The sequence below is a fragment of the Panulirus ornatus genome, chromosome 66, assembly GCF_036320965.1.
Source record: "Panulirus ornatus isolate Po-2019 chromosome 66, ASM3632096v1, whole genome shotgun sequence".
NCBI classification, from domain to species: domain Eukaryota; kingdom Metazoa; phylum Arthropoda; class Malacostraca; order Decapoda; family Palinuridae; genus Panulirus; species Panulirus ornatus.
Genome location: NC_092289.1, coordinates 7,924,835 through 7,942,920, shown reverse-complemented (window position 1 = coordinate 7,942,920; position 18,086 = coordinate 7,924,835). Strand labels below are relative to the sequence as shown.

At 38.0% G+C, this 18,086-nt stretch overlaps 1 protein-coding gene across 22 annotated transcripts in view; it reads right to left on the bottom strand.

Annotated features, from left to right (window-relative positions):
- The window catches only part of LOC139746769 (heterogeneous nuclear ribonucleoprotein R-like), a 559,781-nt gene that overhangs the window by 244,909 nt on the left and 296,786 nt on the right, over positions 1-18,086 (bottom strand). For 21 of the 22 annotated variants that reach the window (XM_071658282.1, XM_071658287.1, XM_071658290.1 and 18 more), the window contains one exon: positions 9,192-9,354. The exons of the other annotated variant lie outside the window; for it this stretch is intronic. In XM_071658282.1, the coding sequence (XP_071514383.1) occupies positions 9,192-9,354 (163 nt within the window). The remainder of the gene's footprint in view (positions 1-9,191; positions 9,355-18,086) is intronic. 22 annotated transcript variants of the gene reach the window in all.

The following is an 18,086-nucleotide window of genomic DNA, read 5'->3' as shown; positions in this document are numbered from 1 at the left end:
GATATGTACGTGTATGTAGAGTGAATGCACCTTTCTTTGTCCATTTCCTTGAGTTACCTCGCTGATGCATGAAACGGCTATCGAGTACAATAATACGAAAAATTAAAAAAATAATAACCAGAGAAAGCAGGAGGATCGGATGGTATTGTAGTTGATTTTATTAAGAAAGGGGGTGACTGAGTTGTTCATTGGTTGGTAAGGATATTCAATGTATGTATTGATCATGGTGAAGTGGTTGACGATTAGCAGAAATCCTGTATAGTGTCACTATACAAAGGCAAAGGAGATAAAGGTGAGTGTTCAAACTACAAAGGCATAAGTTTGTTGAGTAACACCAGAAAATTGTATGGGAGGCTATTGACTGAGAGGGTGAAGGTATGTACAGAGCATCAGGTTGGTTAGGAGCAGAGTGGTTTCTGAAGCGGTCGAGGATTTGTGGATCAGGTGTCTGCTTTGAAGAACCTATGTGAGAAATACTTAGAAAATCAAATGGATTTGTACGTAGCATTTATGGTTCTGGAGAAGGCATATGATATGGTTGATAGAGATGCTTTATGGAAGGTCTTACAAATATATGGTGTGGGAGGTAAGCTGCTAGAGGCGGATAAGTTTTTATCAAGGGTGTAAGGCATGTGTATGTGTAGGAAGAGAGGAAAGTGACTGGTTCCCAGTGAAGGTTGGGCTGTAGTAGGGGTGTCTGATGTCACCAGAGTTGTTTAGTTTGTTTATGGACAGGCTGGTTAGGGAGGTAAATGCAAGAGTTTTGGGGAGAAGAGTGAGTATGCAGTCTGTTGGGATGAGAGGGCCTGGGAAAAGAGTCAATTGCTGTTCGCCGATGATACAGCACTGGTGGCTGATTTGAATGAGAAACTGCACAAGTTGGTGACAGAGTTAGAAAAGGTGTGAAAGGAGAAAGTTGAGAGGAAAGGTAAATAATAACAAGGTTATTAGGTTCAGCAGGGTTGAGGGACAAGTTAGTGGAGATGTAAGTAAGAATGAGGAAAAACTGGAGGAAGTAAAGTGTTTTAGACATCTGGGAGTGGTCTTGGCAGTGAATGGAACCATGGAAGTGGAAGAGTTATAGGGTGCAGGAAGAGGCAAAGGTTCTGGGAATGATGAAGAATGTGTGGCGAGCAATGTGTGAAGAGCAAAAATGAAAATATTCGAAGGAATAATAGTTCCAACAATATCATATGGTTGCAAAGCAAGGTTAAAGATAGGGTTTCACAGAGGATGGTGGGAGCGTTGGAAATGAAATGTTTGAGGACAGTATGTGGTGTGAGGTGGTTTGATTGAGAAAGTAATGAAAGGGTAAGAGATGTGTGGAAATAAAGAATGTGGATGAGAGAGCAGAAGAGGGTATGCTGAAATAGTTTGATCAAATGGAGAGAATAAGTGAGGAAAGACTGACACAGAGGATATATGTGTAAGAAGTGTAGGGAACAAGGAGAACAGAGACCAAACTGGAGAAGGAAGGATGGAATGAAAAAGATTTTGAGCAATTAGGGCCTGAACATGCTGGAGAGTGGAATACATGCACAGAATAGAGTGAATTGGAAAGATGCTGTCACTGAACTGAAAGGTCTGTGGGGTCTGGATGTGGATAGGGAGCTTTGGTTTCAGTGCATTACAAATGACAGCTTGTGTATGGAAGTGAGCAGATGTGGCCTTCATTCATCTGTTTCCTGGCACTTCCTCGCTGATGCAGGGGAGGGGTGATCGGGTGTGGGAGAGGAGAAAATAATGTATGTGTCATTTTTTTCTTTCCCTTTAAGTACTTGGGCTGTTTCCTGTGAGGTGGGGTGGCTTCAAGAATGGATGAAGGCAAACAAGTGTGAATATGGGTATGAATGTATCAGGCGGGGTGGCTTCAAGAATGGATAAAGGCAAACAAGTGTGAATATGGGTATGTATGTATCTTTTTCTTATTATCATTATCGTACATGATCACTCTTTCCCACATCAGCAAGGTAGTACCAGGAAAAGGAAGATTGGCCCATCCACTCATATAAACATAAATGCCCATACATACACATATACATATCTTTTTTTTTTTTTTTGCTTTGTCGCTGTCTCCCGCGTTTGCGAGGTAGCGCAAGGAAACAGACGAAAGAAATGGCCCAACCCACCCCCATACACATGTGTATACATACGTCCACACACGCAAATATACATACCTACACAGCTTTCCATGGTTTACCCCAGACGCTTCACATGTCCTGATTCAATCCACTGATAGCACGTCAACCCGTTATACCACATCAATCCAATTCACTCTATTCCTTGCCCTCCTTTCACCCTCCTGCATGTTCAGGCCCTGATCACACAAAATCTTTTTCACTCCATCTTTCCACCTCCAATTTGGTCTCCCACTTCTCCTCGTTCCCTCCACCTCCAACACATATATCCTCTTGGTCAATCTTTCCTCACTCATTCTCTCCATGTGCCCAAACCATTTCAAAACACCCTCTTCTGCTCTCTCAACCACGCTCTTTTTATTTCCACACATCTCTCTCACCCTTATGTTACTTACTCGATCAAACCACCTCACACCACACATTGTCCTCAAACATCTCATTTCAAGCACATCCATCCTCCTGCGCACAACTCTATCCATAGCCCACGCCTCGCAACCATACAACATTGTTGGAACCACTATTCCTTCAAACATACCCATTTTTGCTTTCCGAGATAATGTTCTTGACTTCCACACATTCTTCAAGGCTCCCAGGATTTTCGCCCCCTCCCCCACCCTATGATCCACTTCCGCTTCCATGGTTCCATCCGCTGCCAGATCCACTCCCAGATATCTAAAACACTTTACTTCCTCCAGTTTTTCTCCATTCAAACTTACCTCCCAATTGACTTGACCCTCAACCCTACTGTACCTAATTACCTTGCTCTTATTCACATTTACTCTTAACTTTCTTCTTTCACACACTTTACCAAACTCAGTCACCAGCTTCTGCAGTTTCTCACATGAATCAGCCACCAGCGCTCTATCATCAGCAAACAACAACTGACTTACTTCCCAAGCTCTCTCATCCACAACAGACTGCATACTTCCCTCTCTTTCCAAAACTCTTACATTCACCTCCCCAACAACCCCATCCATAAACAAATTAAACAACCATGGAGACATCACACACCCCTGCCGCAAACCTACATTCACTGACAACCAATCACTTTCCTCTCTTCCTACACGTACACATGCCTTACATCCTAAATAAAAAATTTTCACTGCTTCTAACAACTTGCCTCCCACACTATATATTCTTAATACCTTCCACAAAGCATCTCTATCAACTCTATCATATGCCTTCTCCAGATCCATATATGCTACATACAAATCCATTTGCTTTTCTAAGTATTTCTCACATACATTCTTCAAAGCAAACACCTGATCCACACATCCTCTACCACTTCTGAAACCACACTGCTCTTCCCCAATCTGATGCTCTGTACATGCCTTCACCCTCTCAATCAATACCCTCCCATATAATTTTCCAAGAATACTCAACAAACTTATACCTCTGTAATTTGAGCACTCACTTTTATCCCCTTTGCCTTTGTACAATAGCACTATGCAAGCATTCCGCCAATCCTCAGGCACCTCACCATGAGTCATACATACATTAAATAACCTTACCAACCAGTCAACAATAAAGTCACCCCCTTTTTTAATCAATTCCACTGCAATACCATCCACACCTGCTGCCTTGCCGGCTTTCATTTTCAGCAAACCTTTTACTAACTCTTCTCTCTTTACCAAATCATTTTCCCTAACCCTCTCACTCTGCACACCACCTCGACCAAAACACCCTATCATCAAACACATTCAATAAACCCTCAAAATACTCACTCCATCTCCTTCTCATATCACCACTACTTGTTATCACCTCCCCATTAGCCCCCTTCACTGAAGTTCCCATTTGTTCCCTTGTCTTACACACTTTATTTACCTCCTTCCAAAACATCTTTTTATTCTCCCTAAAATTTAATGATACTCTCTCACCCCAACTCTCATTTGCCCTCTTTTTCACCTCTTGCACCTTTCTCTTGACCTCCTGTCTCTTTCTTTTATACATCTCCCACTCATTTGCATTATTTCCCTGCAAAAATCATTCAAATGCCTCTCTCTTCTCTTTCACTAATAATCTTACTTCTTCATCCCACCACTCACTACCCTTTCTAATCTGCCCACCTCCCACGCTTCTCATGTCACAAGCATCTTTTGCGCAAGCCATCACTGCTTCCCTAAATACATCCCATTCCTCCCCCACTCTCCTTACATCTCTTTGTTCTCACCTTTTTCCATTCTGTACTCAGTCTCTCCAGGTACATCCTCACACAAGCCTCCTTCCCAAGCTCACTTACTCTCAGCACTCTCTTCACCCCAACATTCTCTCTTCTTTTCTGAAAACCCCCACAAATCTTCACCTTCGCCTCCACAAGATAATGATCAGACATCCCTCCAGTTGCACCTCTCAGCACATTAACATCCAAAAGTCTCTCTTTCGTGCGCCTATCAATTAACACATAATCCAATACCGCTCTCTGGCCATCTCTCCTACTTACATATGTATACTTATATATATATTTCTTTTTAAACCAGCTATTCCCAATCATCAGTCCTTTTTCAGCACATAAATCTACAAGCTCTTCACCATTTCCATTTACAACACTGAACACCCCATGTACATCAATTCTTCCCTCAACTACCACATTACTCACCTTTGCATTCAAATCACCCATCACTATAACCCAGTCTCGTGCATCAAAACTACTAACAAACTCATTCTGCTGCTCCCAAAACACTTGCCTCTCATGATCTTTCTTCTCAAGCCCAGGTGCATATGCACTAATAATCACCTCTCTCTCTCCATTAACTTTCAATTTCACCCATATCAATCTAGAGTTTACTTTCTTACACTCTATCACATACTCCCACAACTCCTGTTTCAGGAGTAGTGCTACTCCTCCCCTTGCTCTTAACCTCTCACTAACAACTGACTTTACTCCCAAGATATTTCCAAACCACTCTTCCCCTTTACCCTTGAGCTTCGTTTCACTCAGAATCATAACATCCAGGTTCCTTTCCTCAAACATACTACCTATCTCTCCTTTTTTTCTCATCTTGATTACATCCACACACATTTAGACACCCCAATCTGAGCTTTTAAGATGAGCACTCCCCATGTGACTCCTTCTTCTGTTTCCCATTTTAGAAAGTTAAAATACAAGGAGGGGAGGGTTTCCAGCCCCCCCCGCTCCCATCCCCTTTAGTCGCCTTCTATGACACGTGAGGAATGGATGGGAAGTATTCTCTCTCCGCATCCTTCTTATATATATAATATTGTATGCAAAATATTTTCATCATTAAGCATCTGTTTTTTGTTGTAAATGTTCTCATTATCATTTCACTAATCATTTTGCTTTAAAGCACTGCCTTTTCTGCATGTTCCTTGAATTCAAGTTTTCCAATGATAATTACACTCCTTTTTCTGAGGTCTGCTTTACTCTATATTTCCTTTTCCCACAGAGCCTCTGTACATAGACACTGCAATAGCATTAGCTGTCCTTGGAATGTTATGTACAAATTCCTCTTGATTAAATTCCTTAATGTACTCATCTTCTCATTTACAGTCATAATCCATGTCTCTATGTTTTCTTTGTCTTCCTTATTCTAAATTGCTTAACTTACTCTCATGTTATTTGCATGCTCTAAGTGAAGGTGGGTCTGCAGCAGAGATGTGTAATGTCATCTTGGCTGATCAATCTGTTTATGGATTGGGTGGTTAAGAAGGCATATGCAATGATCTTGGAGAGGCATGCAATTAAACAGTCTGTTGGGGGTGCAAGGAGCCTAGGGAGAGTCAGTTGTTTGCTGATGGCATAGCACAGGTGGCAAATTCAAGTGAAAAACTCCAGTTGGAGTCTGAGTAAAGGAGAATACATGAAAGGAGAAAGCTGAGAATAAACTTGAACGAAAAAGTTATTAGGTTTAGCAGTGCGGAGAGAGAGATTATCTAGGTTCAGAGCTTGAACAAAGAATAAATGGAGGAAAGATGTTTTAGATATCTGGAAGTGGACATGGTAGCTTATGGAACCATGGAGGTGAGTCATAGGGTGGGAGAAGGACAGAAGGCTCTGAAGCATTGGGGAGTGTGTGGAAAGAGAGTTACTATCTGGAAAGGCAAAAATGGGTATGTCAGAAGGTATAGCAGTCCCAACAATGTTGTAAGGATGCAAGACAATGGTTATACATAAGAAAGTATGGAAGAGGGTGGTTGAAATGTTTGAGGAAAGTATGTGGTGTGAGAAGGGCTGATCTTGTAAGAAATGATAAGGAAAGAGAGCGGTGTGGTAACGAGAAGGGTATAGTTGAGACATCTGAAGAGGGTGTGCTGAAACTGTTTGGACACATGGAGAGAATGAGTAAAAGAGAGGTTGACTAAGAGGATATATGTGTCAGAAGTGGAGGGGGCAAGGGGAAATGGGAGACCTAATTGGAGATGAAAAAATGGAGTTAAACAGATCTTGAGTGATCAGGGCCTGAACAAGCAGGAGGGTGATGGCATGCAAGGAAAAGAGTTAACTGCAACAACAAGGTATACTTGGGTTGACATGCAATGAATGGACTGAACCAGGGCAGCAGGGGGAAACTATGGAAAGGTCTAAGGGGCCTAGTTGTGGATGGGGGCTATGGGTGTGGTGCATTGCACATGACAGATTGGGAGTGGATACGAGTGAATGAGGTCTTCTTCATCTGTTTCTAGTGCTATCTTACTTATACGGGAAACAGCAAACAAGTATGAAAGAAAAAATAAAATCAGAAAAACTCATATAGAGCTTCTGTTGAAATATGTGGTGAGATATGCAAGAAGTAGATGAGAGGGGGCACAGGACCCAGACAGCAGATAGTCAAATTAACTTATGTGGGGGCTGCTCAAGTTCCCTGTAAATACAGAATCAACTACAGCAGGAGTGCAGAGAAATACTACACAAGGTTTTGTGAAATCTATAATGAGCAGACCACACCATGGGAATCCTAGAAGCCAGAAGATATGGAGGAATGAAACAAAAAACATGGTTCAAAAGGATATGACATCCAATGAAAGCTCAAGGATATACTAAAGAGGAAACAAGTGATACAGTAGACAACCAACATATGAAAGATACAAGAGAGCAAGGACAGTACTGCAAGGCAAGGAGGGAAGATACTAAGAAAAGAGCATAGTGGGCAATGCCAAAGACAAGGTTACATTACAGTAAATAAAGTTAAAAGACTTGGTGGAAAGAATTCTTGGGATGATATGGAAATATGTGAAGAGTTGAATGACAAATTTAAGTCCACTTATAAGGAAAACAAAATTGCACCAGCTATACCAAAGTGGAAGGGGAATGAAGTTTTGGAAGGCATAGAAATTGATAAAAACAGTATAATTAGGCTATCAAAACAGCTTGACCCGCATAAGGCCCATTATCCTTGTTAGGTTTCCCATAAATATTCAATGCATGAGTGGAGACTACTGCAGGCCTCTCAAAATATTATGGAGATGGTCACAAGAGAAAGGGAAGTTCTAAAGATGTGGAGGAGAGCAAATGTTCAGCCTATATAAAAGAAAGGTACTTGGGAAATCAGAGTGAACTACAAACCAGTCTGACTAACTAACTTAGTTTGTAAATCACAGGAAAAGTATTCACAATGCAAATGAACAAATGCTTGCAAAGTAGAAACTATCTAACTGCAAGGCAACACAGCTTCCAGAAAAGAAGATCATGCCTTACCAATTTTCTGGAATTCCTTAACAGGATGAGCTTCAACTTAGATTAAAGGGATGAATAGGAAAACTGATTGGTCCTGGACTGCTAAAATACCTTAAGACACTGTACCCCAATGCAGGATGACAAAGAAGCTAAAGCTGCAGGCAGAAATATGGCACAAACTGCTCCACTAGACAGATTGACTTTGTGAAAGAGAGCAAAGGACACATGTAAGAGGTGTATCCCCACAGTGGGACCACAAGTAGTATGAAACAGGGATCAGGCTTGGGCCCACTGCTATCCCTGGTGTATGAAAATGATTTCCGTGATAGTCTGACCTCTAACCTAAACATATTTCCAGATGATGCCATAGTCATGTGAAGCAATGAATGACGAAAATAACACCAGATAGGACGAAGAGAAAGGAGGTCATGTTGCAATGATTACCAAGTGAGAAATGAATCAATGATATGCATGCAAGAGACAAACCTAGGTGTCAACACTGTACCTAACATGTTGCCACAACAGAATGTAAAAGAGAGTCATAAAGGAGGAAAATTATATAACGGCAAGAATAAGAATTGCATTAATCTACATGGATATGTTCAGTAACTTATTCATAACAAATATCAGATCAAAACTGGATTATGCCTCACAAGTCTGGTCACCTCACCAAAGAAACACAAAGCTCTGACTGAGAGAGTCCAAAGAAGAACAACTAAGAACTTGAACTAAAATGGAACCCTGATGGCTATTAAGCTGTCCAACATGGAGGAGAATGAGAGTAAACAGGTCTTCACAAGGTGCTGTACTAGAGTAACCAAAGACCATGACAAAGAGCTGAAAAAAAGCACTAGATAGGATGTAACAAAATAAGGGGGGTAGAAGGCTGGAATAACTAAACAATCAGACAGTGAAAGCTAGCAAGTTTGCAAAGGTTTAAAAGCCTATTCAATGGCACTGAAAGTCCAGGAGGAAAGCCCCTTAAGTGCAGAACTCTCCCCCTTAATGTAGAAATAGGTAATTACACATGCAAAGTAAAATTGTGTATGAAAAGTTATCAGTGCAGTGTCTGGAAATTCTAGGAGAGGAATACTGTTTCTAAAGTGAATCTATCTTATATATTGTAACTGACATATATACCTTTCCATGTTAACAGAATATATAAATTGTACAAACACTAGTTGTGGCCAGTCAAGAACATATATCCACACTAGCTTAAAACTTGCCTACCACAGAACCACATTTCTTATGCAAATGGCTCACCTTTATTAACAAATCCCACTTTTTTTTCTTTTTCAAAATTTACCACAAACAGGGATGCAGTGTCTTATAGATAACTCAAATTACAATGAATTGAAAATCTGAACTCTTCAGTCATAAAATATGGCTGCTTTTGACACATTTATTAAAGGTCTACTTACTGTTATATTGTTTCCTTTGCCTATACGTCTTCATTACACCACAGAGATAAGCTGATTTATTAGATACATGTTCTAAGTTTGATTCCAAAAACTGTTTGAGGACTGTAACTGCACCCTCAACTGGAAATTCTTTTAACGCATCTAATGCCCGTTCATCCAAATCCTGCAATGGAATAAGAGCATCAGTATTTGAATTACTGAAAATATTTTGATGTAAAAATTTTGGAAAATCCCATAATCTTTAGAGATAATAATTCTATACAACCAGTTTTCAAAAACTTAAAATTTCAATATGAAAAATTTATGGTCAAAAGAGCTGACAAATCCAAGTTTTATTCCATTTGTTGGCCATCCGTTTATCTGTTGTAACCCAAGAAAAAATCATTCCATTATATCGCACAGAAATCTAGTTTCACCCTACAAAATCTATTCTAACCTATGAAAATAACCTTATAAATACACTTTCATGTCACAATCAACTGGTCCTTTGTCCATCATAAAACAATGAAAGTGTAAGCTTAGCTTACAAAGATAGTTTCATATATCTGAGGATTAAATGTCTGTTGTTTCTCTGGTTAAGACTGGAAATAAGAAAAATCATTCTGTACCATAATAAAGATAGACTGACAAAAGAGAAATGCATTCAAAGGATTTCTTTTATTCATTTTTTGCAAAGCTTTTGTAAAGAACTTAATGGTGAGAATTTTATATTTCTAGATACTGGATTATGTATAGGTTACACTACAACTGAGACTGTTATGTTTCTGAAAAACAAAGTAGTCGGAAAAATAGCATCCCACTGAAATTCCAAGATACATTGTCACTGGACATCAGTGTTCATTCAAGAAAAATAAGTTGTGATAAAAAACTATATTAGGGCAGTGCCTTCATTTATAATGTCACCATATATACCAATTAATGAAGGGATATACATATAAACTGGAATATCCATGCACATCAATTACAAAGTGAGTTGCTTTGGCTCTGTATCTATCACACACCGGTTTATCATTCCTTGACAGACTACTGATGTAAATTTACATATTTCCTAAGGAGGGGCTCAAGCATAAACTACTTTTCAAGTTTCCCACCTCTAGCATATATAACAAACAGCTGTAGCTATCATGTACATCCCTGAAAGAGAAATCTTTAACTAACAACTCAATACAAGTTCAACTCCATACAAGAATCACTATAATTCCTCCATCTGACTGTAGCTGGCTATCTTTGCCATTTTGAGGAATCTCATCTGCCTAAGGTGAATTCCTTTAATTCCCTGGATTCAACACCCTAAGAAATAACAATCAAGTATGTCTGTATGACCTTGATCAAAATCGTTATTACTGTAGTTATTTTCCATTATCTTTTATTTCATGGTATGTCTGTATGACCTTGATCAAAATCATTATTACTGTAGTTATTTTTCATTTCTCTTATTTCATGGATTACTTTTGTTGATGTTCACAAACTCAACCAGTGATAAGACTCAAACAGATAATACAGCCACTGACTATCATTTTTTCCCCCATGCCATGCTAATATGCTCTTACACCTGAGTCTAACCTTTCTGATTTACAAGCTCAATATCCTTCTTTGAGTCATCAAATATTTCAAAGATAAATAGTGCAAATGCTCCTCGGCTTACAATAGGGTAAAGTTCAACTAAACCCATCGAAAGTTGGAAATATATTTAGTAAAGTACATCTAACCTACCGAATATCATAGCTTAGCCACAGCATCATGAGAGAGTATCGTACCGCATATCTCTAGCCCAGGAAAAGATCAAAATTCAAAATCTGAAGCAAGGTTTCTACTGAATGCGTATCGCTATCACAACACTGTAAAGTCAAACCATCATAAATTGGGGAGCATCTGTATATATAATGACTACCATTAATATTTTACAACAGACCAAGTGGTATTAAAAGATGGTATATCCCCTAAATCTAAGCAATGTCAACATAACATGAATGACCTTTATCTGATATCTTAAAAACATCCACACACAATCAATGCTTTTCAAGTTTGGTCAGGGCACTTACAAACCCCAAAACAGAACTAGTTCAGAAGATTCAGAGGACATCAACAAAAAAGATACCTAAATTAACCAAAAACAGTGAGTTATCATATGATGACTTACACAGTAGACTGTGGAAATGACTTTATGCACACTATGTTTTGCAGATCTGTTACAAATTCCCTACCAATATTTTTTATACATGTATGACTGCTGTCACTTTGGTCACAGTTAGTGTTTTCTTCACTCTCTGGAAACAGTTGTTAGGTTTAAAAATACAAATGTAAATATTTATAAATACACAGTTAAACAGTAATCCTACACAGTAAGAAGCATCACTTTATAAACCTGAATAATAAGACTCAACCCCCCCTTTCCCATCCTCCCTTGACCATCATCTATGTCCACTGGGGTATTCATGAATTACTTTAACACTATACTATATCCACATTATAAGCTACATTAGCTCACTTCTTTTTTTTTTCCATATCCGTTACTTCTACGTGTATTTCTTTCGTAAAGTAATGCGTCATTACTGAATATATGTCTTACAGCTCACCCTCCGCTGTACCTCCCGACTTCTCCATTCCACCACCTTCCCTTCAATGCCTCTGCCAGGTAATTTACATATCAACTTTAGCACTATTTCATGGTCAAAGAAATTAAGTCATTTCTCCTTACTGTACAAATCATTTTCTTTTATATAATTTTTTTTTTTTTTGCCGCTGTCTCCCGCGTTTGTGAGGTAGCGCAAGGAAACAGACGAAAGAAATGGCCCAACCCACCCCCATACACATGTATATACATACATCCACACACGCAAATATACATACCTACACAGCTTTCCATGGTTTACCCCAGACGCTTCACATGCCCTGATTCAATCCACTGACAGCACGTCAACCCCGGTATACCACATCGATCCAATTCACTCTATTCCTTGCCCTCCTTTCACCCTCCTGCATGTTCAGGCCCCGATCACACAAAATCTTTTTCACTCCATCTTTCCACCTCCAATTTGGTCTCCCTCTTCTCCTCGTTCCCTCCACCTCCGACACATATATCCTCTTGGTCAATCTTTTTTTAAAGGGGAAGTAAATGTTTACAGTTGTGTTACTGGAGTAATAGTTTTCATACATGGTGTTTTGACAAGAAAATAGTGAAATTGGAAAAAATGTAGCTTAGACATTGAAGCTTATTGGTACAGTGGTTAAATTGATGAGAACTACTATTGACGTTTGTGTAAATAAATTATACATTTCCTTTTTCCATAGCCAGAGGTTGAACCAGTATGTGACATTCATTTTTTCATTTCATTTCAAGCTAGAAGTTTCAGTTTTCTAAATTGTTTCTTACATTTTTCATATGTATATATATGTATGTATGTGTGTGTGTGTGTGTATGTATGTGTATGTATATATATATATATATATATATATATATATATATATATATATATATATATATATATATATATATATATATATATATATATATATATATCTTCTTTCTTTCAAACTATTCGCCATTTCCCGCATTAGCAAGGTAGCGTTAAGAACAGAGGACTGGGCCTTTGAGGGAATATCCTCACCTGGCCCCCTCCTCTGTTCCTTCTTTTGGAAAATTAAAAAAAAAAAAAAAAAAACAAGAGGGGAGGATTTCCAGCCCCCCGCTCCCTCCCTGGGGATAGGGGAGAAAGAATACTTCCCACGTATTCCCTGCGTGTCGTAGAAGGCGACTAAAAGGGGAGGGAGCGGGGGGCTGGAAATCCTCCCCTCTCGTTTTTTTTTATATATATATATATATACATATATATATATATATATATATATATATATATATATATATATATATATATATATATATATATATATATATTTCTTTTTATTCTATGATGGAAAACAAATATTCAACGACCCTTCTTTGCCCACATCATGATTTGCAAGTTTAAAAAATTCATATATGATCAGGAAGATTGGGTCCAGTAAGTGCAAAACTCCTTCCCTTTATGTGTTAGACAATAGGTGATTTAAAAAGAAAGTGTAATCACACACACAGGCCTTAATATAAATATCATATAGTAGGAAACAAGCAGCAAGAATCTGTGCATGAGAGAAATACCTGGGAGTCAACATCATTCCTAATGTGTCATGAGAGTCCCACCTTAGAAGGGCAGTCAAGGAGACCAACTGTCTGGCAGCAAGCCTAAAAATAACATTCACGTTCAAAGATAAGGATTAACCAGCAAGCTGTTCAGATCGTAAGTACATATGGCCAAAGCTACAATGAACCATAATGACCAAATAAAGAAGGTACAGAGAATAACAATAATAATCAACCACAATTAAGAAAGCCGAGTTAATCAGGAGGGACAATGGGCTTAAATCTGCCTATCTTGGAAGAAAGAAGAGTGAGGGATGACTTGATCACAATCTATATTTCTTAAAATTGACTGACGGTGTAGAGAGTGAAGAGTTCTTCATGAGCTGCAGGATTACAATTATCAGAGAACATAACATGAAATCAGCAAGAAACTTGTAAAAAAGAAAATTACGAAATACTTTTACATTTCAAAAGGGGTAGATGAACAGAATATAAAGAATGAAGACAAGGTTGTGCAGATAGCAAAAAAATTTTTTTTAGAAGCTGTAAGAAAGAGAATGTTCATGAGATGGGGCCCTATGGGTGCAAGAGATGGGGCCCCATGTGTGCAAAACAGAAGAAATAAGTAATTACAATTACACACACACATAAGGCCAAAAGTAAAATATGCTTCTCAAGTTTGGTCACTACATCTAAAGAAACAAAAAGAGCTAATTGAAAAAGTACTGAGAGAAGCAATGATGCTAACAAATTTAAGACAGCTGAGTTTCAGGGAGAGGCTAGAAACATTACCTTTGTCAAACATGGAAGAGAGAAGAGTGAGGGGCAACCTGATCACACACAACCTTTAGGTTTTGAAACCAAATTGCAGATATCCAGAGACCAAATCATGGAATTAAGTAAGAAACTTGATAAAAAAAAGAGGAGGAGGTAAAGAAGTACATTTACTCTATAAGACCAGAGGATGAATCACATGAAATGACAAAAGATGTCTGTGATGCAGACAGCACATACAAATATAGTAGTAGTAGTATTAGTATGACAGTTCAGAAAGTTTGAAATGAGGCCCTTAAATGTACAACTCCCACCCTGTGCAGTACAAATAGGAAATCATTACACAACACACACAAGACTGGATGAAAAGCATAAACCAGACAGAAAGGAAAGGAGAAAGAGAAAACGTCCATTGACAAATTACTTGAAGCATTAGAATTACCAAATGCAATTTTGGTGATAAATAATTGTTAGTAACTATAATCAAGGGATGCCCAATTATGGTTACATTTACTAAGGGGTCATCCAGCCAGTTGGTACTTAAGTACAAAAAGAAATTTAAAAACAAGGAGGACTTCAATGAGGTATTCATCAAGTCTGAGAGACTGAGGAAAAAGACTAAGACACACACAGAATATAAGCCAATGGTAAAAAACATGACTCACCAAATGAGGCAAGAGGGCAGACCACCCCTGCCAGCACTGCAGAAGTGAAGGGAATAGATAACAATAATGTAAGAAATATTAATGAATAAAAATGCTGTTGGATTAGTAGCAAACAGTAAAGAGATGGAATCTAATGATAACATAAAACACACCAGACACTGTTGGAGTTGTGATAATTACACTTACTAAATAGATATGATCTCACCTTTTCTGTCCAGAGGGGTACATGATAGTAAGGATGGAAAGAGGAGACAAATAGGGATATAACCTTAAGCTTCAGAACAGAGCAGTGGACAGTCCATTCACACAACACAAAATGGGGAGGGTAACTGTAGAAAAGCAATGCATGTTGATATAAACTTCTCCAAAGAATTTCAATGATCCATGTAAAACATGTAATGATAAAATCAAAGGATAGTCATCACACATGATATACTATGGGAAGATAGGGAGACAAGCAAGGAATAAAGTCAAAACACGAGACACCAAATGAGGCAAGAGGACTGATAAACAAAACCAAAGCCGAGAGAGAGAGAGAGAGACACACACACACTCCAAATAAGCAGCAGCTAAAGTTTCATGAGGTCCATTTCAAACAATGCATAATGGGAATAGTGAGTAAATGAAAGAAATGCTTAATGGTGTTAATACAAAATCCTCTAAGGAAACTTGATGAAAGACACAAAATGTTCAATCAGGAAAACTTGCATCGCTACCTCTCAGTTTAATGGAATTCAAAATAAGCAATTGTTTTTTTTTTTTTTTTGAGGGCTCCAGTCATGGACAAGAGTCTACATCAAGGCCTGGCCTAAGTTGAAATTAAGAGGGAATTATAAAGTGGAAACAGAAAACATGATGAGGAAAGTTTTTACAAATCACATAAAATTCCTTGTCATAATCTTTGACCTAATTTTTGAAATAATATTAACATAATTTGTTTATTGAACCTGGACAGACAACTGTAATTACAATTTGCTGATTTGCACCTTACAAAAACATGGGAACCGGTAGATAAGAATTTACTAATCATTTTTCTGGACATAATCATTTTGGTTATCAAGTAATCATCAAATAATACAAGCTAATTTTTCTTTAATTATGAGGCTTTGAAGCACGAATGACCATGGCATTTCCATGGATATGGATCTTGATTTGCAATACGTAATGTATATCAGAATAATATTCAAAATTGTAAATGGTTCTTACAGCCTTTCCATTCTTCAAAGAACTATCAAAGAAAACAGAACGTAGAAATAGAGAGAATTGATGAGAAATGTGACTGAAATATGACAATTTAGGCGAGATACGACAGTTTTTTCTGAATATAAGTTTTACAACTCTGTAGATAGGAGTTTTTAAAAACAGTCCTTCATTGTTGAAAATCTCATTTTAATCTAATTATACATTTTTCTATCATTCAGATTTCAAATAGTCAAGTACATTTTACTAATAAACAGGAACAAGTTTTAAATGTAACAGATAGTGGACAAAAGGAATATGGGAAAAACATAATGATCAGGCAATCCCATCCAGGAAAGTTCCTTCACCCCATCAATTTTACCCACACTTTTCCATCTTGGTACAATCATTGCCAAATAAGGACAGTAAGCATGCCAGTACATAAAAACTCCCAAGAGAATATATCAAATCTCTTCATGCTGCATTTCCAACTGTAAGGTATAACAAAGTGTTGCAATAATTGTCAACTATACAACGAAAACACTGAGGTAACAATCAGGATGGTATACTAAGCAAAAACACATGCACTCTTTAGAAATAGTTTAGTATTTACAACATAGAATTTCAATTTAAAGATACAAACAGGGTTATTAGGATTATCATGGAGAAAGAGGATAATGAAGAGAAGTTCCTTCAAAATATGCAAGAAAATTTCCTATTGAAGCATATAACTGAGCACACTAGAATCAATGGGAATAATATGCCACTGTTACAAAAACTTAATCTTCTTGCATAGCAGCCTACATACTGAATATATCATCTATGATACACCAAATGGAAAAAATTGAGACCTGACTCAAAAAAAGATATACAATTGTGGAAATTATACTAAAGTCGATAATGCTCATGGTAACACAAATTACTTAATGGAGTTCATTAGTTAAGAACCAGCTACTGTGATATTAGATACTGTGAAACTCCGAGCATGGATTGGAACCTTAATAAAGAGTAAATGTTAAAAAAGGAGTGGTTCAATATCTAGATCCCACAATGAAAGTACTGTGAACATACAAGCAGCATTACAGGGGAACAAATAATAAGGTGGAAACAGCAGGACAAAACCCAAAAAATTTCCATAAATTCATCATCATAAATTGTTGGTTAAAGAGAAGCTAATAAGACGTAGGATTCAGGGAGAAAAGCTGAGGAGAATGATGCAAAGATATTTAAAGAAGTGAATGGTAAGTTTCTTAGGAATCCAGTGAAAGATGCTGCAGCCCTATCACCAATGATGAGGAATGAGGAGGGGGAGGAGGTCTTAAGAAATTTAAATATCGAGATAACATAAAACAAGACCATCAAATTAGTACCTTGACCCATACAATGATCATAGTCCTGATGAAATTTCTCAACATGTGCTTAAGATGCATGCAGATACACTTAAAAAACCACCTGATATGTTGTTTGGAATGCCACTGGAGAAAGGGAAAGTGATATGCGAGTGGAAGAGGGTAAACATTAAACTTATCTGCAAGAGAAGAGACCAGGAGGATGTGTTGAACTACAGACCCATCTCCCTGATGGCTTGGTCTATGAAGTACAGTTAAATATAATCAGAGAGCGAATGGATGACTTCTTGCAAAAGAACTACCGCAGTGACAGCCAGCACTACTTTGGTGAGAGGAGACTGTGTGTAGCTTATGTCTAATTTCTATACAAGTGTGAACGGCATTTAAGACAAAAGAGAAAGCTTGGTGAATTGCCTGTATTTGGACTGCCAGAATACATTTGGCACTGTACTAAAAAAGGTTGGCAATTTGTAATAAAACTGGATCTTCAGGCAGTAATAAGACTAGTCTCATGGCCAGAAGATTATTTTCATTGATGGGCATCTGTTCCCTTATCAAGGGAGCCTTCTCAAAAGGGATGAGGTCACCAGTGGGGCACACAGCAGTTATTTCTGGGACCAATGCTCTTTTTGATCAACATAAGATACTTGCAAAAATTACTGAACTTTTACAAGAATGTTTGAGGATGATGTGAAAGTTATGACAGGTAAAACGCAAGCAGGAGTGCATCAGCTTAACAGGAACCTCGACAAGCTCCAAAGTTTGTCTGAAACATAGCTAATGAAATCAAATCGAGTAAAAGCAAGTA